This window comes from Anomaloglossus baeobatrachus, chromosome 6 (genome assembly GCF_048569485.1).
Source record: "Anomaloglossus baeobatrachus isolate aAnoBae1 chromosome 6, aAnoBae1.hap1, whole genome shotgun sequence".
In the NCBI taxonomy this organism is placed as follows: domain Eukaryota; kingdom Metazoa; phylum Chordata; class Amphibia; order Anura; family Aromobatidae; genus Anomaloglossus; species Anomaloglossus baeobatrachus.
The window spans coordinates 495,246,707-495,270,619 of record NC_134358.1 but is presented as its reverse complement, the minus strand read 5'-3'; the positions used below and the strand labels follow the sequence as shown (position 1 = coordinate 495,270,619).

General features: G+C 45.9%; 1 protein-coding gene across 1 annotated transcript in view; it reads right to left on the bottom strand.

Annotated features, from left to right (window-relative positions):
- The window catches only part of NUB1 (negative regulator of ubiquitin like proteins 1), a 100,644-nt gene that overhangs the window by 8,719 nt on the left and 68,012 nt on the right, over nucleotides 1-23,913 (bottom strand). Inside the window, exons 11-13 of the mRNA XM_075315419.1 lie at nucleotides 22,611-22,763; nucleotides 15,170-15,316; nucleotides 5,200-5,289 (exon numbers count right to left, since the gene is read on the bottom strand). Of these exons, the coding sequence (XP_075171534.1) occupies nucleotides 5,200-5,289; nucleotides 15,170-15,316; nucleotides 22,611-22,763 (390 nt within the window). The remainder of the gene's footprint in view (nucleotides 1-5,199; nucleotides 5,290-15,169; nucleotides 15,317-22,610; nucleotides 22,764-23,913) is intronic.

Below are 23,913 nucleotides of genomic sequence, written 5' to 3'. Positions count from 1 at the left end.
TTGTGGCTTATACACTGGGCGAGAAGGTTCTGAGTTTTTTTCCTGATCATTGCCCAGGTCATTTGAATGACAAACAATAATTCCCTAATTGAAGCATATTATCAAACTAAAAGTGCCCAAATTCTGGCACAATTTGTGCAAAAAAAAAAAAAAAAGGGCTTTCATTATTTGCACCTTACTTGTGCCTTTCATCAAACTTCTCATGTTGAACTGGACAAAGAAAAAAGATGCGGTATTTTTTTTTTCTTTATTTCGCTTCTCTGTGGCACCTAATGAGTTAACTTCTTTTGAGTCCCAGGTGGGTGTTACCAGACAGCTTTCACTGGGGCGTGCACTTAGTCTTCCTGTATGACACTGATCAATCATAAGCCGGCAGCAACACTCAACGGAAAGAAGAACACGCTACACGATAGCTCATAACAGGGTTCTCAACTCCACTTTAAAGGGAATCTGTCAGCAGAGTTTTGCTATGTAATCTGAGAGCAGCATAATGTAGGGCAGAGGGCCTGAATCCAGCAATATCAATTATCACTCTGAGTGATGTAGTTTCAATGCAATCAGCATTTTATCATTAGGACATTAACAACAGCTCACTCGCAGGGCAGTTGGCTTCTTTGTATAGTCCCACTCCCACTACAGAGAAGCAGCTTGGTGACAGGAAAGTGTATACAGCAAGCTTCCCAGCGAGGGCTGAGGGCTGGATTATATCCAGTTTATCTCTTCGCTCTGCTATATCTCCATCAGAGAAAAAAAAACAGGTATTCTATAAAATCTACACCAAGGAGCCCAGTAAGTGACACATGCCTGGAACCAGGCTTTCTTACCCTATATTATAGTGTGATCAGATTATAGCAAAAACCTAGGGGCGATTCGGTCTGATGGGTGTTGCTGCTCTCCGGTCTGACGCCTCCTCTCTGCTGCGGTGGCTGTCCTTCGCAGCATCGTGTATATGACATGTCCTACGTCATCCACCCAGGCAAGCATTGTGGTCCTGCACACTTTGATTTGCCCTGCTGAGGGCAGATCAACTTATTGTAATGCACATGCGCGAGCGGTCTTTGACCTTTCCTCGCACCTGCGCATTACAGTACTTTTACCTGCCCTAAGCATGGCAGATCAAAGTGCGCCTGTGCAGGACCGCAAGGCTGGCCTGGGTGGATGACGTAGGATGCATCATGCACACAGGCCTGTGAAGAAAGAGGACGGTCATCGCAGCAGAGAGGTGGTGCCAGACCAAGGAGTATCGACACCTATCGGACTGGACCACCCCTAGGTGAGTATAATAAAATTGTTTTTTTTATGTTACACAGAGCAGCCCAGGCTCTTATATACAGTATTCTAGAATGCTGTATATAAGAGCCCACTGGTGGTGGCCGCAGCTTATAGCTGCCAAATCTGGCGACAGGTTCCCTTTAAGCAATTTGGAACATCTTACGCCAGTGCACCCTGGGTCAAAATTTGTCATGCAAAATGCCAGTGCTGATGAATTTCCCCTCTTTTATGTAGACGATTCCCCTCCAATAAATAATTGTGTAACAGTCAAGAAGCACTGATCATTGACTGGCAGTCATTACAAGACATTAAATGTGCTTACAGAAGATAAATCACTCTAAAGTAAATCAGGACATGAACCAACAGAAAGACAAAGAAGTATAAAAAACACTTGTGTAAATCAGGGATGGGACGCTGGCACAGAGAAACGATGGGGAAAGCTACCTTTGATCCAAGAATAATAAATCCTTGGATTATCTGCTTTGGTTTCTCCTTATTCTGCAAAAGTCAAATAATCTTTATTACCTCCGTATGTGTATTTACCATGTCATATTTATCATATTTATCAGGACTTTCTCTGCTTCATCAGCATTTGTGTAGACGTGATGCACTGTCCTGATGTGCAGAGCGCTGTACAGCTCAGGAAGAATGATGTTCTGGATTGTAACATCCAGGTGTTTGCTGTGCAACCCAAAACCACGTTACATGATAGCTTGGAGCTGGAGAGAAGACACGAGCTCACTGCCAAAAACTATGGGAGACCATAATACTAGAAATGTGTGTCTAGATGAGGCTTTCTGTAATGGGGTTTTAGAAAAAGAAAATGTTAAAGTTTCTTAAATCCAGTATTAAGAGGATCTGATAGGTATGTAAAATGTATGTATAGCTTTGGAAAGTCATGGGAAGACTGTGTAAAATGGGCACATGGCTGTATTCGCGTATATGCAGAAAAAAAAATTCAGTGTTTATCTTAAACCGTCTTTTTTGTGATGTCTTAGTCGCCATTGTTTTTTCTTACTTACGTTATTTATATAATAGCAAGTGACTTCCAAAGTGGAAAAAGCCTGAAGAACGGTCAAGTCACTTTTAACTACTTTATGGCTTTCAAAGCCTTGAACTGTTACGAAAAACACAAAAGACTGACCATATGCACAGCAAGTCATCTTGACATTGAAGAGCATATAGTCATTGTTTTTAGCTATTTTTAAGAGCCTTTTCAGGTGGGTTTTGGAGTTGACCTGCCTGAAACAGACGTTGTATGTACATACCCCTAAAGCTCCATTGCACAAAGTTGATAAAAAAAAAAAGATACTTGGGGCATTACCATATCCATGTATGTCTTCAATTACAAAGAAAGGATTTGTTCTGCCAAAAATCTTTGGCATGCTCACCTTCATGTGGGGTGAATGGACAGATTATAAACTCTTGTAAAACTCAGGTAGGGATTTTCGCTTCAAAGTGATGAGGTTTTGTAAAATGCTGGTGCTGTTCACACCTCACCACTTGTGCACTTGCTCCGATGCCATCCCACCTCCTCCCCAACCTCATCACACTGCTTATCCCAGCCCTAACCTATCTCTTCAAAGTATCAATAACTTCTGGTACCTTACCTTTTGCTTTCAAACATACCACATTCACATCAATCATGAAGAAACCATCCCTCCACCCCACCCCTACATCCTGCTATCGTCCCAATTGCTCTTCCCGTTCACCTCCAAACTCTTAGAACAGCAGGTCCATATTGAACTTTACTCCCCACCACTCCTCTAAAACTGCTCTAATGAAAATGACTAACAACTTACTGCTAAAGCTAACAGATAAGTCCCTATACATCTCCTCCTAGACCTGTCATCTGCTTTTGAAACAGTTGACCACTCCCTAATACCTCAGATCCTCTCTACACTTGGCGTCAAAGACCTTGCACTGGATCACCTCATACCTTTCTAACTTCACATTTAGCATCTTCCATTCCCATACTACCTTGTCATTCCACCCGGTTAGTGTCCCTCAAGATTCTGTCATGGAGACCTACTTGGGACAACTCGAAATTCCCACCGCTTCCAGTACCATCAATACACTGATGACATGTAGATCTATCTCTTTGGCCCAGATATCACCTCTCTGCGGTCTAGAATCGCAGAATGTCTATCAGCCATATTATTCTTATCTAGCTTCCTAAAGCTCAATGTGGATAAAACTGAATTCATAATCTTTCCTCCATCCCACTTATCTTTATGACATCCCGCTTTCCGGACGGTCAGTGCCTCGGAGTAAACCTTGACTCTGTCCTGTATTTCAAACCAAGATTTTTCTTCAGTTTTCCTCATCCTATGGAATTCTGTGCTCCAACATGTCTGATTATCCACTACATTCGGAACTTTAAGGCTGAACTTGAAAATCCATCTTTCTAACCTTTTGTCTCTTTCCTCATTAGCCTATAGACTAAGCCCACAAGGGCAGGGTCCTCTACCCTCTGTTCCAGTCAGTCAATGTTAGTTTTTTTATTGTAATTTGTATGTAAAATTCCTTCTCATGTGTACAGCACCATGGAATCAATGGTGCACAAAAAATAAAAAATAATAATAAAAAATAATATTAACCCCTTCAGCCCCCGGGCACTTTCCGTTTTTTGTTTTTTTGCTCCCCTTCTTCCGAGAGCTGTAACTTTTTTATTTTTCCATCAATCTTGCCATATGAGGGCTTGTTTTTTGTGGGACAAGTTGTACTTTTAAATGAAACCATAGGTTTTACCATATGGTGTACTGGAAAACAGCAAAAAAATTCCAAGTGCGGAAAAACTGCAAAAAAGTGTGATGGCACAATAGTTTTTGGTTTGTTTTATTCACCGCCTTCACTATATGGTAATACTGATATGTCGGTATGATGCCTGAGGTCGGTGCGAGTTTGTAGACACCAAACATGTATAGGTTTACTTGTATCTAAGGGGTTAAAACGTTCTCATTTTTTGGGATCTATGGCTCAGTGACGGCTGATTTTTTGCGTCTTGAGCTGATGTTTCTAATAGTACCATTTTTGCGCAGATGCTACGTTTTGATCGCCTGTTATTGCATTTTGCGTAAAACTTGCGGCGACCAAAAAAATGTGATTTTGGCGTTTGGAAATTTTTTTTAAATTTTTTGCCACTACACAGTTCACCAATCAGATTAATTGATTTAATATTTTGATAGATCAGGCGTTTCTGAACGCGCCGATACCAAAATATGTGTATTTTTTTTTTAACCCTTTAATTTTCAAAGGGGTGAAAGGGGGGTGATTTGAACTTTTAGGTTTTTGTTTTTTGTTTTTTTTTTAAAACTTTTTACTTTTTTTTTATTTTACTAGTCCCCCTAGGGGGCTATAGCGATCAGCAATCCGATCGCTCTGCACTATCTGCTGATCACAGCTATCAGTAGTAAACAGCAGATACGGTCACTTCCTGATTCATTCAGCCCAGGGCCGAGTGAAAACGAAAGTGATTCCTCATAGCTGCAGGCGTCATCACATGACCCTGTGCTACCATGGCAACTACCAAAAGTCACGTGATCACACACGTGACTTCCGGTGGGGGGGGGGGGCAGCGGTAAGTGAAAATCATGACCGCGCGTATATACATCTCGCTGCCAGACTTTGGCAGCGAGATGTAAGAGGTTAATGTTATGGGTGGAATGCGATTCCAGTCCTAACATGCAGGCACACATGTCAGCTGTTGAAAACAGCTGATATGTGCGCGGTTCGCAGCATCCTGCCCGCGGCAGGGGGCGGGGCTTAACGTGACGACGTGCTCCATGACGGATATATCCATCAAAGGTCGTGAAGGGGTTAATAATATAATATCCTACCTGTGTGGACATGCCCTTAGTGTCTTCTACTTATCTTGAAAGAATTTGATATTTTATAAAAGCAAATAATTAAAAATTACACTCTTACCTGATCAATGCTCTCTTGGGACACATTGTATGAGCTACCGCCAGCTGGATTATCACCAGGGATCAGCAGCTCCGGGTTATCAAGGAGAATCTATCATGGAAATAAGAAGATCTTTTTATTTTACAGAATTTTTTTTTTTTTTTATATAAAATAAATCATTTGTATTAAAGCACAACTTACTCTACTCAAAAATTAAAGAGAACCCCTCTTATTTCAGTTCTTTCCTATTTTTATCTTATCTTATTACAATTCCACTTACAATTATTGCAGATTTTTGCAACACAACAAACCCAGGTGACGGCAAGATGACCATTGTCTGTGCTCACGTTCCTGTGTAATATGGTGGTCACCTGGCTGCTGGAGCAGTCGAGTATCAGAAGTATTACTGAATGTTTGTACTATTATTTAAAGGGAAGGTGCAGTTATTGTAATTTTGGGTTAATAATTATGGAATCAATTATTTTTAATGCACAATGAAATTCATTGTTAATTTAATTTTTATTTAATTCTATTTTTACTCACACACTGGGAGCTGTCATCTTGCATTTGCAGTGAGGAACAATAGTTACACACCACAAATAAGACAGCTCTTGTGCATAGAGATAATAGTCAGCATCCGACCTTATCTCCTGCACTGTGTCTGTTCCCTGCTGTGACCTAAACACGCCCCCTGGGCTGTCCAGATCACATCCCTGGGAGGAGACCGCCACCATTTCTGTGGAACCAACAAAGTATACCTTGCGCTCCACTTTCCACCTGAGCACGGCTGCGGCAAGCGGTGATCTGCAGCCTGAGCCTGGTATTGTACTATAGATGTCACGCTGCGATCATTGCTCCCCGCCGCATGTACTCCCCTCGGACCTCTGCTCCTGGCAGCTCCTCCTGTCACCGCTCGGTGCTCTGACAGGAGGAGCTGCTGAGACACTAGGCTTATAGGAGAAATTGCCAGGAGTGGGAGGTCCGAGGTGAGTATGTGCGCGTCGGGGAGCGATGATCGCAGCGTGACATCTATAGTACAATACCAGGATCAGGCTGCATATCACCGCTCCCAGCCGCATGTACTAACCTCAGACCTCCGCTCCTGGCAGTTTCTCCTGTCAGCCTGGTGTCTCAGCAGCTCCTCCTGTCAGACCACAGAGTGATGACAGGAGGAGCTGCTGGGATCGGAGGTGGCACAGTAATATAGGGGCACAGTAATATGGGGGCACATTATACAGTGCCAGTGGTCCTTGATTACACTTTCCACAGTTCAGGATCACTTTGTTGTCACCTACAATATAGCTCTTCTTCATAACTTCTTCTTTTGCTAACTCCCAGAAAGGGAGGTGTGACATCGCACTCATTTGTGCAGATTCCCCCACTTTTACTGCAGTTGTAATGTGAGCTAGTTGTACACTGCTGCTCCCCCTAGTGTTTGAGTGGAAAATATACATTTTTATTTATTATTTTTTATATTTTGCTCAATAAAAACAAATAACACTATCTCCTTTCCGCACTGTTTGGGAAGCCATATAACAGCTTCCCTGCCCAGAAATACAGTATGGAAAACATGGAACCAGAGTTCAAATAGGTTTTACTATAAAACAAAAACAGGGGTTTGTATAGAAGTATACAGCTGTAACTGGCAGAAGGGCAAGGAGGGCTGGAGTTTATCTTTAAAGGAAATCTGTCAGTAGGATCCACCCTCTTAACCAGTCTATATGGACATGTAGGACACGGACACCATGTATCAGACGTCAGGTTCTCTTTAAATTCAAGGATCTTTGGCTGTAATTACATTGGCCGATAATCAGGCATGAGCATTCCTTGGAACACTGTCTAAACAGCCGCCAATAAGACGATGAACAAGTAATATGTTCAATCAGTGAAATTATTTTTACGCTTTCATCGTTCACGCTAACAATCGTACTGAAAGTGAGACAGCAATCCCCGATGGTTGGCGCCTGCTGCATTCACAAAGTGAATGGGCGGATTATCTGGCGGGGAAACATGATATCCAGCAGATATGATGAAAGAATTTCAATATTATAAAAACTGTACAACGCGTTTCAGCTATGATCCCTTCTTCAGATACAATGAGGAGGCTTCATAGCTGAAACGCGTTGCACAGTTTTTATAATAATATTAAAATTGTTTTATTAGATACTAGCTGTACTACCCGGCTTCACCCAGGTTAATAACTGTTGTTAACAAAATAGAATGTATTAACAAAAATGTATTCTGCACACAAAAACCACAAAACAAATAGATATAAATCTAACTATTAAAAGGCAAAAACTAAGCTAATAGAAGCATTTCACAACATATATTTCAACACCACAGATATTCCACACAGATTTAACTAAATTGGCCAAGTAATGTGCTCCGTCTGTCTCTTTCCGCGTCTGCCTCTCTGTCTGCCTCTTTTTTGTCTGTCTCTATCTCTCTGTTTCTTTCCCCATCTGTCTCTTTCTAGATCTGTCTCTTTCCCAGGTTTGTCTCTTTCCCTGTCTGTCTCCCCGTCTTTTTGTCTGTCTTTTCCTGTCTCTTTCCCTGTCTGGCTGTCTCTGTCTGTCTCTTTCCTTGTCTGTCTCTATTTCTCTGTCTCTTTCCCCGTCTATCTCTATCAAGGACTGTGTGTCTTTCCCCATCTATCTTTGTCTGTCTCTCTGGCTGTCTCCTCCTTCCCTGTCTGCCTGTCTCTGTCCCTGTCTGCATGTCTGTCTCTTTCCAGGTCAGTCTCTCTGTCTCTCTGTCTGTCTGTCTCTGTCTGTCTGTCTCTGTCTGTGTCTCTGTCTGTCTGTCTCTCTGTCTCCCCACAGACATCTTATTACCTCACATATAAGCTTCTTATACTATGAATGTCTTTTGTTCCTATAGCAACCAATCACAGCTCCTACTAATAACCTGTAGTTCCAGGCTCCATTTACTTTAATGGAGGCATTTTTTTGGAGAGTAACTGTAAAGCGCGGGGTTAAATTTTCCTGTCAAAACATAGTCTACAACGTTTCCTGGGTCACATGAGGTGTCTGTGCAAAATTTTGTGATTGTAAATGCGACGGTGCGGATACACTTTCCGTTTCACTTTTTCCCCATTATGTAGATAGGGGCAAAATTGATTGGTAAATTGGAACGCGCGGGGTTAAAATTTCGCCTCACAACATAGCCTATGACGCTCTTGGGGTCCAGAAGTGTGAGTGTGCAAAATTATGTGGCTGTAGCTGCGACGGTGCAGATGCCAATCTCGGACAGACACACAGACACACAGACACACACACACACACACACAGCCGGATAGTCTGTCCTTTTTGGCCCGATAACAGGCACTCTTTAAATAAAAAGATAATAACAGCAGAGGTCTCCTATCAAGGAACATTAAAAGGCTTGTGTCATGAAGACAACCTTTTCCATCAACCCCGTTAGGTGAACAGCGAGTGGGAACCCCCCCACTTTAGTAAGTTAGAACTGAGGAGGTGTTTTGTGTGAGTGGCAGACATTCTGGGGGACCCAATCCATCCTTGTATGACATGGATGACCATTCATCTGGATGGCTGCCATGCAATAAGACTGTTGAGGATAAAGAATTGAGTATCCAAAAATACTTAATTCAGCCATTTCATAGACTCAGTTATATAGTTCAGTAGATGTGAACTAACACACATATTTGTGAATGCTTTTGTTTCTTACTAATATGTATATATGTATATTGCATATTCAGTGTATTTTCCTTAGAACACAGTATATACCACCACATGTAATTGTAAAGATGGCTGCTATTTCCTGTTCCACACCCAACACAGATGGACAAAGGAAAATTCCTGGAGCCTGGACTGTCCAATCCAAGAAGAATATGCAGATCTCTCTACGTCATGAAGCCCTGACCTGCGATACTTGATTGGACTAAAACTTTTGTTTACACCCCCTTACTGTTTGGTCTAGAGTCTCTTTCAAACAATAAAGAACACACTTGGTCAAGAGCCAGTCATGGAGATAGACATAACTGACTTGCTGTGCAGTTATTTATTCTCGTGTGCACACATGACATTTTTAATTAGAAACAGCAGCCGGATATCGAGAGATCCTTTGAGTCTCATCATCATCGTCATTCTGACCTTGACAAGACTTTTTCCCTGCCTGGCCGGCTGCGGCTTCTTCAGGCAAAATCAGGTGTGTGCAAGCGCTGCTGGAAGCTGGACCCAGGATCCTGTTTTAGGCTATGTGCGCACTGGGAAATGGAATTTTCTTGAGAAAATTCTGCATGCTCTCAAAGATTACCGCACCCGCGGTAAAAAACCGCGGCAAACCGCATGCGGTTTGCTGCGGTTTCACCGCGGTATTGTTCGCGGTATTGCCGCGGTTTTGCCGCGTGCGGGTTGGGATGTGCGTTATTGCATTCAATGCAATAAAGCACATTGAAAAAAAAAAAAAAAAGTCATTTAATTCTGAGATAGCAGATAGATAGACAGAAGAATAGATAGAGGGATAGATAGATAGACAGACAGATAGAGGGATAGATAGAGGACAGATCGCTGCATTTCCCACGGTCGGTAGTGAGTTCACATTACCGGCCGTGGGAAATGACCGGTAATTACCTCTGCTGTCTGCTGCATTCATTCAGCGCTGTGTCTGTTACAGTCGCGGCTGGATGTAAGCAGCGCAGGACCTGTGGATTACGCCGGAGCTTTGGTGCGGGAGGGGTTAATAAAATGGTGAACGAGGCTTGTTTATTTTATTTAAAATGAAAGGATTTTTCGGTGTGTGTGTTTTTTCACTTTACTTACGGGTTGATCATGTCAGCTGTCACATAGACGCTGCCATGATCAAGCCTGGAGTTAATGGCAGTGATCCACCACCATTAACCCCTTGTATTACCCTGCTGCCACTGCTACACGGCGGCAGGAAGAGCCGGGGACACGCTGGTGCTGCCGCATAATGCATGCGATAGTGCCGGGGCAGCTGTGGCTGATATTCTCGGCTGCGGGAGGGGGAGTGAGGCGGGGGACATTATCCCTGCCCCTCTCCCTCCCCAGCCTGAGAATACCGGGCCGCCGCTGTGTGCTTACCTCGGCTGGACGGTAAATATGCAGCGGAGCCCACGTTCTTTGTTTTCTATATTTCCGTTTTCTTTCTATGTGTGTTCTATGTGTCTGTGTCTGTGTTCTATGTCTGTGATGTCTGTGTGTGTCTGTGATGTGTTTGTGTTTACTCTCTGCACGGCTTCCTCTTCCTGTAATGACATCACTTCCCTGCAAACCGCAGACAAGCGATGTACATTACCGGAGGTAAACCGCGAAATACCGCAGGGAATAACGCAGGAAAACGCAGTGAACCGCACAGAATTTGCTTCCTGCGTTATTCCCTGCGGGATTTCATGATTAACATTGGAGTCAATGTAGTGAAATCCCGCAGCGACGTGCGGAAAAGAAGTGACATGCAATTGTTTTTGCTGCGGGAATCCCACAGCAAAACATGCAGCTGTCAAATTCCGCCTAGTGCGCACAGGATTTTTTTTGCCCATAGGTTTTGCTGGTGATTCACTGCAGAGATGTTATGAACATTTTCTGCAGCGAAACATGCAGCAAAACCGCAAAAAATCTGCGGCAAAATCCAGTAAGTGCGCACATAGCCTTAGAAAACGTTGTATGTATAGATCTGACCCCTATAGCTGTTTATTCTCTACATGTCAGTGGAAAAGTGGTGACATCGCTACTTAACTTAAAGTGTTGCGTTTCTTAATTTGGTACGACAGCTCCACTTAAGGGATGTTTCTGCCCCATTAGCATTCCAGTATCATGACTAAAGGAAAACTCTTGGATTTTTATCATTACATCATATACAGGCCCGGATCACTATGAAAATCTATAGCGCACGTATTCCATTTGGAATAGATGGATATCAAGTACCATGATTTCTATTCCAGACTGAAATGCAATGACTGTGGAAGGTCACAGGTCATTCCAGCACTTGCAGGCATCGCCATCTTGTGACTTTTCCATTAAATAATCTGTGTTTTCACAAGATATTATCCTGTAAGGAAAGCGATGGGGAGCAGAGGCAAAGTACTTTAGATTTTATCTTTAGTTTTTTTTAATCACTTGATATTCAGAATACGGATGTATTCAGAAATACAAGTACTTCATATTACGGTTATACCAAGGTCATCTCTATGGCGGTTTTATACCGTGAAAATACAGCTGCAGATGTACTAAATGGAGGATTATTTCCTACTAGATACTGACAAGAGGAGTTATTATTTCCACAATAAAAGACCCACTAATTAGGTGCATCCCATATTCATTATTTACCAGAAGTATTACAATATGCATGCTCATGGCTCACAAGCTCTGGCAGGAAACAGCAGAAAGGGAGCAAGAGACAGGGGGGAAGAGCGAGAGGCAGAGAGGAGGGAAGAGCGAGAGGCAGAGGGGGAAGAGCGAGTGGCAGAGGGGGAAAAGCAAGAGGCAGAGGGGGGGGGGAAAGAGCGAGAGGCAGAGAGGGGGGGAAAGAGCGAGAGGCAGAGAGGGGGGGGGCGAAGAGCGAGAGGCAGAGAGGGGGGGAAGAGCGAGAGGCAGAGAGGGGGGGGCGAAGAGCGAGAGGCAGAGAGGGGGGGGAAGAGCGGAAGGCAGAGGGGGGAAGAGCGGAAGGCAGAGGGAGAAGAGAGGAAGGCAGAGGGAGAAGAGAGGAAGGCAGAGGGGGAAGAGAGGTAGGCAGAGGGGGAAGAGCGAGAGGAAGAGGGGGAAGAGCGAGAGGAAGAGGGGGACGAGCGAGAGGAAGAGGGGGAAGAGCGAGAGGAAGAGGGGGAAGAGCGAGAGGAAGAGGGGGAAGAGGGAGAGGAAGAGGGGGAAGAGGGAGAGGAAGAGGGGGAAGAGGGAGAGGAAGAGGGGGAAGAGGGAGAGGAAGAGGAGGAAGAGGGAGAGGAAGAGGAGGAAGAGGGAGAGGAAGAGGGGGAAGAGGGAGAGGAGGAAGAGGGAGAGGAGGAAGAGGGAGAGGAAGAGGGGGAAGAGGGAGAGGAAGAGAAAGAGGGGGAAGAGTGAGAGGAAGAGGGGGAAGAGTGAGAGGAAGAGGGGGAAGAGTGAGAGGAAGAGGGGGAAGAGTGAGAGGAAGAGGGGGAAGAGTGAGAGGAAGAGGGGGAAGAGTGAGAGGAAGAGGGGGAAGAGTGAGAGGAAGAGGGGGGAGAGCGGGAGGCAGAGGAGGAAGAGCGGGAGGCAGAGGAGGAGCTAGAGAGAGGATCTAGAGACAGAGAGAGGAGCTAGTCACAGTGGTTAGAGCTAGATGGAGGTGTTATAGACACAGGGAGAAGCTAGAGAGTCAGGGGGAAGAGCTAGTCACAGTGGGAGGAGCTATTGGGAGAGCTCTGCCCCCTCCCTCCTCTTCTATCTACATAGAATCTCTTCAGTAACAGATGCCATCTCCTATCTCAGTAATGGGAAAGTCTTCACTGAATACAGATTTTACCTCTGAATTGAGAATTTTGATAATGACTGATCAATTCTGGCAGAGAATGAAGCAGATTTCTCTGATAAGACATTATAAAGTTGGTTATTTTCATGTGTGCTATTGGTTTATTAAATAAAAATGAAAATCAAAGTAACTCTTTAAACTTTCTTCTTAGTCTTGTGTATAAGACTCATTTGCTGTAATATATGCCAAGTCAATTTTTTTTCCTCGTTGGTGGTTTAGTAATGTGTACTTATTATTTTGTAAGGCCGGGTGATATCGCATTTTAATCAATCTGCAATGCAAAATGCATCCCAGCAAAGCCTATGAGAATCCTGGAGTGCTGTGCACACGTTGCAGAAAAAAACTGCACCAAACAATTGACATGTCAATTGTTTCTGCGGTTTTTTCCTATCACAATGCAGTAAACAAAACACGCATCGGAAAAAAAGCATAAACCCCAATCCCGGTCACCTCGCAAAACTGCGTCAAAAAACGCACGTTTTTTTCAGCAGCGTCTTTCATGGCAAGAGATGCTGTTTTAGGTGAAGAAAATCTGCAAACAAATCGTGGTGCTGTGGCCAGGCTTCACAGGAGCACAAAGATGGCAGACCAGAGGCCTGCAACACAACTCATTGACCACATCGCAGAGGGTGATCAGGGAGGTGTGTGTGTGTGGGGGAAGGGGGCAGAAGAAATCCATGCTTCTGTCTAACCACTTATTATATGCCACAGTGTCTATTAATCACAGCAGTTAGGGGGTTAAACTGCATCAATTGCTGGCTGTATAATATGATAGTCAGCTGTAATATATGAAGCGATTTTAGCTGAGTCCTGAGCCATCTCCATATGGGGCTTGACATGTAAAGTACATGCAACTCAAATGTGGGGAAAGGGTTAAAAAGTGTTAATAAATGTCAGTGATTTTTTTTACTTCCTAGCTTCCTTGTAATCCTATAATGATTGTGTGTTTTAAAATATTTGTTTTCACTGTAATGAAAAAGTTACAGCAAATAATCACAAAGAAACTAAAGTGATGCACATTTCTGGCTTATCTAAACTCTTCGTTCACTCAGTTCTGCCAAAATCCATTCTGGAAACCACTTAATGTACTTGGCTCCCTGGAGTTGATTTAATCATTTATGAGCACAGGGTATTTTTTGGTCACTTTGGAGACTAAAGCCTGCTTTACATGTTACGATTTCGCATACGATATGGTATGCGATCGTAACCGCCCCCATCATATGTGCAGCACGTTCAATTTTGTTGAATGTGCCGCACAAACGATTAACCCCTGTCACACATACTAACCCCGTCCATACGACCTCGATGTGGGCGGCGAACGTCCACTTCCTGGAGTGGGAGGGATGTTCGGCGTCACATCGACGTCACGCGGCAGCCGGCCAATAGAAGCGGAGGGGCGGAGATGAGCGGGACGTAAACATCCCGCTCACCTTCTTCCTTCCGCATTGCTGGCCGGGAGCCGAAGGTAAGATCTGTTCATCGTTCCCGGGGTGTCACACACTGCGATGTGCGCTACCCCGGGTACGATGAACAATCTGACGTTCAATTCATGAGGAATGAACAACGTGTGTGCGATGAACGTTTTAATGTTCATTCGCAATCGCACGTAGCTGTTATACACTACAATGTACCTTACGATGCCGGATGTGCGTCACTTACAACGTGACCCCGCCGACACATTGTAAGATATATTGTAGTGTGTAAAGCGGGCTTTAGACATCAGTGTTAAGTAAGATTTATTGTACTTTATGGACTTAAAGGGTTATTCCCACAATGGCAATATTTTTTTTTTTCCCAAAACACAGCATCTGAATGACTATTGTTAATATACAGTACAAGCCCAACATATTTCTTTTTTGTATGTTTGTGTCTTTTTTAATCTCCTTCTGCTCCTCTGTGCATCCAGCGCAACATACTGCTAAACAGATGGTCCTTTTATCATCTGCTAAAACTAAATTTCCCAGTAGCACCCTACTCCCCCTCAGTGCTGCAGGCCACTTTCACTATCCTCCTGTGTGCTTCCTGATAGATGGATCTCATTATGGTCAATTTTTACTTACAGCATATGGATGAGGTAACAGCTTTGAATGTAGCGTTTGTGATCCACCAGTTGTCTAATAGTCATTATTAGGATTATGAGGATGTCGTTAGTGTATTGGTGAGTAGACCGTGTCATAGATGCATCTATTTTTTATTAATTAAATACAGCATTTAAGTGGAAATCAGTGGGATCTTCAGGCCATAGCTAAACGACAAACTGGCGGTCAAATAGAAATTACACAGATTCATTAGCTGTATCTGCATATGCTTGACCAACAGCAACAAAACTACTGTAGGATAACTTCAGTAGCAACAGAAGGTAAAGAGGGCCCTTGGGGGTCATCATTAGGGAGGTCATAGTGACTAATCAGTGCAGATAAAAAAAAAAAAAAAAAAAATACATTGTTTTGGCAAACATGATTAATTGTGCATGAAGAAAAATACCCATATTATGATTTGTGAATAACTCTTTAACCAGTGGATGATGTACCTGAACTGCACGGTCAATGTTTCCTTGAGATCGACTTAATGCTTCTGCTGCGGCGGTCTCAGAGTACCCCATCCCCCTGAGAGTATTAATCTTATCCAGCCTCTTCTTCCTCTTGTCCCGCTCTTCTTTTCGTATCTTTGCTTTCTCCTAGAAGACATTGCAGCATTATTAAAAAAATCTCATGGAAAGCAAAGTGTATGCGCACTATATAGTCATTAGCTGGTTCTTAGTAACTTTAGCATGTTGTTCATCTACGATTATGTAGACTTATACACTTTTCAATTTATCCCTGCATATAGACGATTCCATATATCAAAGGTTTTTCCATGTTAATTAAAAAAAAGAGAATTTTGTTTACTTACCGTAAATTCTTTTTCTTATAGTTCCGACATGGGAGACCCAGACCATGGGTGTATAGCTTCTGCCTCCGGAGGACACACAAAGTACTACACTAAAAGTGTAGCTCCTCCCTCCGAGCATATACACCCCCTGGATGACAAATCTAGCCAGTTTAGTGCAAAAGCTGAAGGAGGACATCCACCCACAAGTAGAGATAGAGTAAAAACCGGAATAACCGGTACCTCTGTCTACAACAACAGCCGGTGAAAACACATGGAACAAGAACTGCCAACAGACAACAGGGAGGGTGCTGGGTCTCCCATGTCGGAACTATAAGAAAAAGAATTTACGGTAAGTAAACAAAATTCTCTTTTTCTTTATCGTTCCTTATGGGAGACCCAGACCATGGGACGTTCCAAAGCAGTCCATGGGTGGGAAATAAACAGAAACTGAGAAGTAGGCAAAACCTAACTTCACAAATGGGCGACAGCCGCCTGAAGGATGCGTCTGCCCAAGCTCGCATCTGCCGAAGCATGAGCATGCACTTGGTAGTGCTTCGAAAAGGTGTGCAGACTAGACCAAGTGGCAGCCTGACAGACCTGCTGAGCCGTAGCCTGGTGCCTGAAAGCCCAAGAGGCACCGACAGCTCTGGTCGAGTGTGCCTTAATCCCCGGCAGGGGAGGCACCTGAGAACATTGGTAGGCATCGGATATGGCCGACCTAATCCAACGAGCCAAAGTCGGTTTAGAAGCCGAGAGACCCTTGCGCTGACCTGTGGTTAGCACAAAAAGAGAGGTGCACCGCCTGAGAGCGGCGGTGCGTGACACATAGATCCAGAGCGCCCGCACCAGATCTAAAGTATGCAACGCTTTCTCAAAGCGATGCACAGGGGACGGACAAAGGGAAGGCAATGAAATGTCCTGGTTAAGGTGGAAAGGAGAAACCACCTTAGGGAGAAAGTCCGGAGTCGGACGGAGAACCACCTTGTCCTGGTGAAAAACCAAAAAGGGTGACTCCGAAGAGAGCGCAGCCAAATCAGAGACTCTCCTGAGAGAAGTTATGGCCACCAGAAAGACCACTTTCTGTGAAAGTCGAAACAAAGAAACCTCCCTAAGCGGCTCAAAGGGGGGTTTCTGTAAGGCCGTGAGGACCAGATTAAGGTGCCAGGGATCCAAAGGCCGCCGGTAAGGAGGAATGATGTGAGATGCGCCCTGCATGAAGGTGCGCACCTGGGCCAGTCGGGCGATACGCCGCTGGAACAACACTGACAGAGCCGAGACCTGTCCCTTGAGGGAATTGAGGGATAGTCCTAGCTGTAGACCGGACTGTAGAAAGGACAGGATGGTCGGCAAAGAAAACGGCCAAGGAGCATGGCCGGAAGAGCGACACCAGGACAGGAAAAATTCTCCAAGTCCTGTGGTAAATCCTGGCCGAGGAAGACTTCCGAGCCTGAGTCATAGTGGAGATGACCTCGGAAGGAATGCCTGAAGTCGTCAAGATCCAGGACTCAAGAGCCACGCCGTCAACCTGAGAGCCGCAGAATTCTGGCGGAAAAACGGACCTTGAGAGAGAAGGTCTGGGCGGTCCGGGAGATGCCACGGCACCTCTACGGACAGACGGAGCAGGTCTGGGTACCAAGCTCGCCTGGGCCAGTCTGGAGCAATGATTATGACCCGACGGCCCTCCATTCTGATCTTGCGCAGGACTCTGGGCAAGAGAGCAAGAGGGGGAAACACGTAGGCCAGACGGAACTGGGACCAATCCTGAACCAGCGCGTCCGCTGCCAAGGCCTGAGGATCGTGGGAAAGAGCCACGTAAACCGGGACCTTGTTGTTTTGAGAGGAGAATGTCCAACTGCAGAGGACGCAGATGGAACTGGGCAAAGGGAACCGCTTCCATTGACGCCACCATCTGACCCAGCACCTGCATGAGGTGCCTGATGGAATGACGGCGGGGCTTCAACAGAGGACGCACCGCCAGATGAAGGGACTGCTGTTTGACTAAGGGCAGCTTCACAAGTGCCGGCAGAGTCTCGAATTGCATCCCTAGGTACGTAAGTCTCTGGGTCGGGGTCAGAGTGGACTTGGGCAGATTGACAAACCACCCGAATTGAATAAGCGTGGCAAGAGTGAGCGAGACACTCCGCACTGGATGAAGCCTTGACTAGAAGGTCGTCCAGGTAAGGAATCATTGCCAACCCCTGGAGGTGCAGAACCGCAACCACTGCTGCCATGACCTTGGTGAATACACGAGGGGCTGTGGCTAACCCGAAGGGGAGAGCCACGAATTGGAAATGTTCCTCTCCGATTGCAAAACGTAGCCAACGCTGGTGTGAAACCGCAATTGGTACATGCAGATAGGCATCTCTGATGTCGATGGATGCTAGAAAATCTCCTTGGGTCATTGAGGCAATGACCGATCGCAGAGATTCCATGCGAAAGTGCCGCACCTGAACATGCTTGTTGAGAAGCTTGAGGTCCAGGATGGGCCGGAAGGAACCGTCCTTCTTGGGGACTAGGAAGAGGTTTGAGTAAAAACATCTGAACCGTTCCCGGGCGGGAACCGGTACAATTACTCCGTTGGCCTGCAAGGATGCCACGGCCTGAGAGAAGGCGGCGGCTTTGGAGCAGGGGGGAGTTGACAGAAAAAATCTGTTTGGCGGGCTGGAAGAAAATTCTATCCTGTAGCCGTGGGAGATGATATCCCGCACCCACTGATCGGAGACGTGTTGAAACCACATGTCGCCAAAGTGGGAGAGCCTGCCACCGACCAAGGACGTTGCTGGCGCAGCCAGATAGTCAAGAGGAGGCTGCCTTAGTGGCAGCGGCTCCTCCGTTTTTCTGAGGACGCGGCTTCGTGCGCCAGCTGGGTTTTCGATCCTTGGCTGAGTTAGTGGACGAGGCTGAGGGCTTAGAGGATGACCAGTTAGAGGAACGAAAGGAACGAAACCTCGACTGGTTTCTGCCCTGGACAGGTTTCCTAGTTTTAGTTTGTGGCAAGGAAGTACTCTTCCCGCCAGTAGCTTCCTTAATAATTTCATCCAGTTGTTCACCGAACAGCCGGGACCCAGCAAAGGGGAGTCCAGCAAGGTACTTCTTGGAAGAAGCGTCTGCTTTCCACTCTCGAAGCCACAAGATCCTGCGGATCGCGAGGGAATTAGCGGAAGCCACAGCCGTGCGGTGAGAAGCCTCCAGAATGGCAGACATGGCATAGGATGAAAAAGCCGAAGCCTGGGAAGTTAAGGCAACCATTTCGGGCATAGAGTCCCTGGCGAGGGAATGTATCTCCGCCAGAGAAGCAGAGACTGCCTTAAGAGCCCACACTGCTGCAAAAGAGGGGGAGAACGAGGCCCCTGCCGCCTCATATACAGATTTGGCCAGAAGGTCAACCTGGCGGTCAGTGGGATCCTTAAGTGAGGTGCCATCGGCCACAGATACAACTGTCCGGGCTGAGATTCTAGACACCGGAGGATCTACCTTTGGTGAATGAGACCACTCCTTGACCACCTCTGGTGGAAAGGGAAAACGGTCATCAGAACTACGCTTTGGGAAGAGTTTGTCAGGACAGGCCCTGGGCTTGGTCACAGTGGCCTGAAAACTGGAGTGGTTAAAAAACATACTCCTTGCTCTCTTAGGTGAGGTAAACTGGTGTTTTTCTACCAGAGAGGCTTGTTCCTCTGACACTGGTGGATTGAGGTCCAGTACGGAATTAATGGACGCAATCAAGTCACTAACATCCGCATCACCTTCAGATAGATCAATGGGGTACATAGAGGTAGCGTCCGAGCCCACAGTAAAGGTATCCTCCTCGCCCTGCAATTCAGCTCGTGAATCAGAGCCGTGGGACGAGGAAGGAGAAGAGTCCCTGCGTCTCCGTTTAGGAGGACGGGGTCCGGGAATAGATAAAAAATCCTCTGTGAGCTCTGCAGAGCGAGTCGGAGCAGCAGAGGCGCCCTGAGAGGGGGGCTGATGCATGCTCAGCAGAGTCCGGGACAGCTGTCCCATGGAGTCGGCAAAGGACTGGGAGATAGATTTAGAAAACGATGCTACCCAAGCCGGGGGTTCAGCCTCCGGGGCTGGAGCAGCCGGAGGGACCCCTGAGGAGACTCCAGGCTGAGGCACCACCATGTTAGAGCAGGCATCACAATGTGGATATGTGCTTGGTTCAGGCAGTATGAGCTGACATGCAGTGCATATAGAGTACAGCCTTGCAGCCTTGCTCCTAGTGAGAGACATGCTGCTGAGGTGGAGGTTCTGCAGTAAAGAACACACTCCTTCAGAATGACCCCCAGAGAGTGTACAAGAAAGTCCACAACCAGAGGTTGTGGCTTACCAGACCGCTTTTTGTGTGCCCTCCGGATTCCACAGCTTGGACCCCCAGACAGATGCAGCAGCTGCAGCAGCCAGCGCCGATCAGTGTGTGAACGCTGATAAAATGGCGCCGGAGTGAGGAGGGGGGGCGGGGTTTATTCCAAGAGCGGGAACCGGAGGGCCAAGGGGAAATACAGGGGAGGGAAACATCTCCTCAGAGAGGAGTGTCCTCCCCTGAGCTGACCGGCCGGTGGGCGGCGCCGCACTGTTCCCCTGCATGACTGACATGCAGGGGCAGTGAAAACGAAACTAGGCCGCATCCGAAGCCGGGGCCTAGATTTTCCCATGCGGCTGACGAGCAGGCACCCTCGGCGCGGTTCTCAGGAAAAAAAACAGAGAACCGGCCGGAAATCACAGCAAAGTGAAATAACACACTCTCCCCACAATAAATGTACAAAGGACCTCTCAATAACGTCTCAATACTTAGCTTTATGAGACGCAGGGCCAGGTCCCTGAGGGGTGAGCGCTCCGTCCGGCAGGATCCTGAAAGGGCTGCGGATGGAGACCGGTCTCCTGCAAAGCAGTGAGAACCGTGATGGCTCCCACTTCAAGCCAGAGCCTCAGGGGATGGTGAAGGAGCGCGGCATGTGAAGGCTCCAGCCTTGTAAAATCAACCTTAACAACACCGCCGACACAGTGGGGTGAGAAGGGACATGCCGGGAGTCCAGATTGGACCCGCTTTTCTTCAAACAAAAATCAAAATCAAAAATCAGATGAGAATGCATGAGTGTGTGTGACCTCCTGAACACAAAGCATTGAACTGGCTAGATTTGTCATCCAGGGGGTGTATATGCTCGGAGGGAGGAGCTACACTTTTAGTGTAGTACTTTGTGTGTCCTCCGGAGGCAGAAGCTATACACCCATGGTCTGGGTCTCCCATAAGGAACGATAAAGAAAACCTCAATCACTTTATCAACACGTTCACCCATTTTATCAACATTGTTTTAGCAACATGTTCCCCGTCCTCTCTGGAGGTCTTCTGTTCATCCAACTATATTGACTAATGTCCCATATACCCTGTGTTACCGCTGCTGCCAATGATTGGGTGCAGTGTTCAGGTCTGGTATGTGAGCTGTGACACATTTTATCTATACCACCATTATCAAGGTCTATAATATGGTACAGACCTTGATGAAGGTGGTGTAGCCGAAAAGCGTAGTCGAGTGGAGATTGCTTAGTGTGCCAGTGCGTACTACTGTTCTGGATTTTAAAGAATGTCTGCAACAAAAAATGTTTTTACTTCTCCCCGGATTTGATTATTTGCTGTATTTTCAGCTGCTTCTGTTATATTTTGTGTAGGGTGCCTACGCCCAGTCCAAGCGTGGATCTCCGGGAGGAATTAGAAGATTTACTGTATTTTCCGGTGTATAAAACGACTGGGTGACCGCCCAACTTTTCCAGATAAAATATAGAGTTTGGGATATACCATATATACTTCAGTATAAGCTGACCTGCGTATAAGCTGAGGCCCCTATTTTACCACAAAAAACTGGGAAACCTTATTGACTCGAGTATAAGCCTAGGGAGGAAAATGCTGCAGCTACTGGAAAATTTCAATAATAAAAATAGATCAAGAAAATGTAATGTGCTCATCCTTGTACCCCTTCCTTGGGCCCGCTAGTAATGTGCCCATTGTTTAGTAATATCCCCGGCAGTAACGTACCCGTTGTTTAGTAATGTCTTCCTTCAGGTCCCCTTCTTGTCCCCTATTATGCCATTGTTTACACACAATAAAAATTATTCTCACCTGTCCTCCGTTTGTTGTGAGGTGTCCTCAGCTGCTTCTTGCAGACCGCAGGCCCATAGACCCCTTGGCGATTTTGTTTACGGTGGCGCCGCAAAACATTCAACTGCTGTAAAGAGCTGACAGTAGCGGCGGCTCAATGCCCTGGACGTGATCATCAAAGGGTGTTTCTTGCGGACTGCAGGGACATAGACCCCTCCATGATCGTGTCCAATACACAGGACTGCCGCTGTCAGCGCTTTACTGCAGTTGAATGCTTTGCGCTGCCTTCGTAAAGCATTCAACTACAGTAAAGCCATGATGGCAGCCTGCAGCGGCGGCTCCGTTCACTGGACGAGGTCACCGAGAGGTCTAAGTGCCTGCAGTCTGCAAGAAGCAGCTGAGGACACCATGGGAACAGAGGACAGGTGAGAATATTTTTTGTGGGAACCTCACTCAAGTATAAGTCGAGGGGGGAGGGGGGGGCGCGTTTTCAGCATAAAAATATGGGCTGAAAAACTCAGCTTATACTCAAGTATATATGGTACTCTGCCTCTCAGACTCCGCACCTGCGCCGCTTCACTGCAGTCCTCAGCAGCGAGATCTGAGAGGCAGAAGTAGGTCTTATAAATGACCTAATTATACGCCCTTTAAGACGACCCCCGACTTTTGAGAACATTTTCAGGGGTTAAAAAGTCATCTTATACGCTGAAAAATATGGTATTTGAACTGCTTTTAAACCGGTGAGCTGACCAACGCTTTTCCTTTTTTTTTTTTTATTAATAAGCAAGGGGTGACTGAAAGCCCAACATTAACTAGGTCTATAATAACTGAGAAAATACTTAGCACTAAACTGTAGATATTTTACACGTTGTCACTAGCTTTATTTTATAAAGAAAGATTGAAAATGAAATTAATATTTAAAGGGTTCCTTGGGTGGTAGCACTGGTAATTTGCGTCACTTGTTTTTATTGATCAATCTCCTCCACGACGTTCCTCCTGACAGTACCTCTTGTTTGCATGCGATGTGATTTGCGGCATGCTCCACATTGCCATCACAGGCTCTCAGTGCCAGGCGAGCCTCCTGTGCCGAGCAGCCAAGCTGTATGAGCGTCTCCACTTTCGTAGGGTCTATGGAAAGTTCGTTATACAGTCTGTTTGCCTGAAAGCAAAGAATCAGAATAGTCCATGCATCTCAGTCTAACTCTCATCATACACATTTCTTAAGTTAAATTCCATCTTTTGGACCATAGATCTGCATTGCCACACTCCCTCATTTCTTCTATGTGCTCAGTAACCACTAACATCAATTGCAACCCGTTTTCCATCATAAAGCTTGGAAAGTCAAACTTAAGTTATCCAACAAAACTGTGTCTAAGGTCCTGACTAAGGGGTACTTTGCACGTTGCGACATCGCTAGCATCAGCTAGCGATGCCGAGCGCGATAGTACCCACCCCTGTCACACATGCGATATCTTGTGATAGCTGCCGTAGCGAACATTATCGTTAAAGCAGCTTCACACGCACTTACCTGCCCTGCTACGTCGCTCTGGCCGGCGACCCGCCTCCTTCCTAAGGGGGCGGGTCATGCGACGTCACAGCTACGTCACACAGCAGGCAGCCAATAGAAGCGGAGGGGCGGAGATGAGCGGGATGTAAACATCCCGCCCACCTCCTTACTTCCGCATAGCCGGTGGAGGCAGGTAAGGAGATGTTCCTCGCTCCTGCGGCTTCACACACAGCGATGTGTGCTGCCGCAGGAACGAGGAACAACATTGTATCTCCTATTGGTGCGACATTATGAAAATGACCGACGCTACACAGATCACCGATTTTCGACACTTTTGCGATCGTTTATTAGAGCATCTAGGCTTTACACGTTGCGACGTCGTTACCGGCACCGGATGTGCGTCACTTTCGATTTGACCCCAACGATATTGCAGTAGCGATGTCGCAGCGTGCAAAGTACCCCTAAGGTCCAGTTCATATCACATTAGGAATGTGGTTTTTGTATATATGCCAAAAAAGATCCTGGTCAAACCTATTTATAATAAGGCTGCACATCAAACTTAGATAATGGTATAATGCCTCAAGCATATGGAAAAATATTGGAATATACAATGAAAAATGCTACTTGCTAATTTGAACATGTGAATAATGAATTGCATACCTGCCATGAATATTAGGAAAAAGGAGATATTTAGCAATCGCATTGATCAATGTAACTGAGCCCCAAGACCTCGTCAAGGTATATCTCTATATTGGGGTCCCTAGCTCTGTGTGTAGTTTTTTTCTGAATGTGAACACAGCTC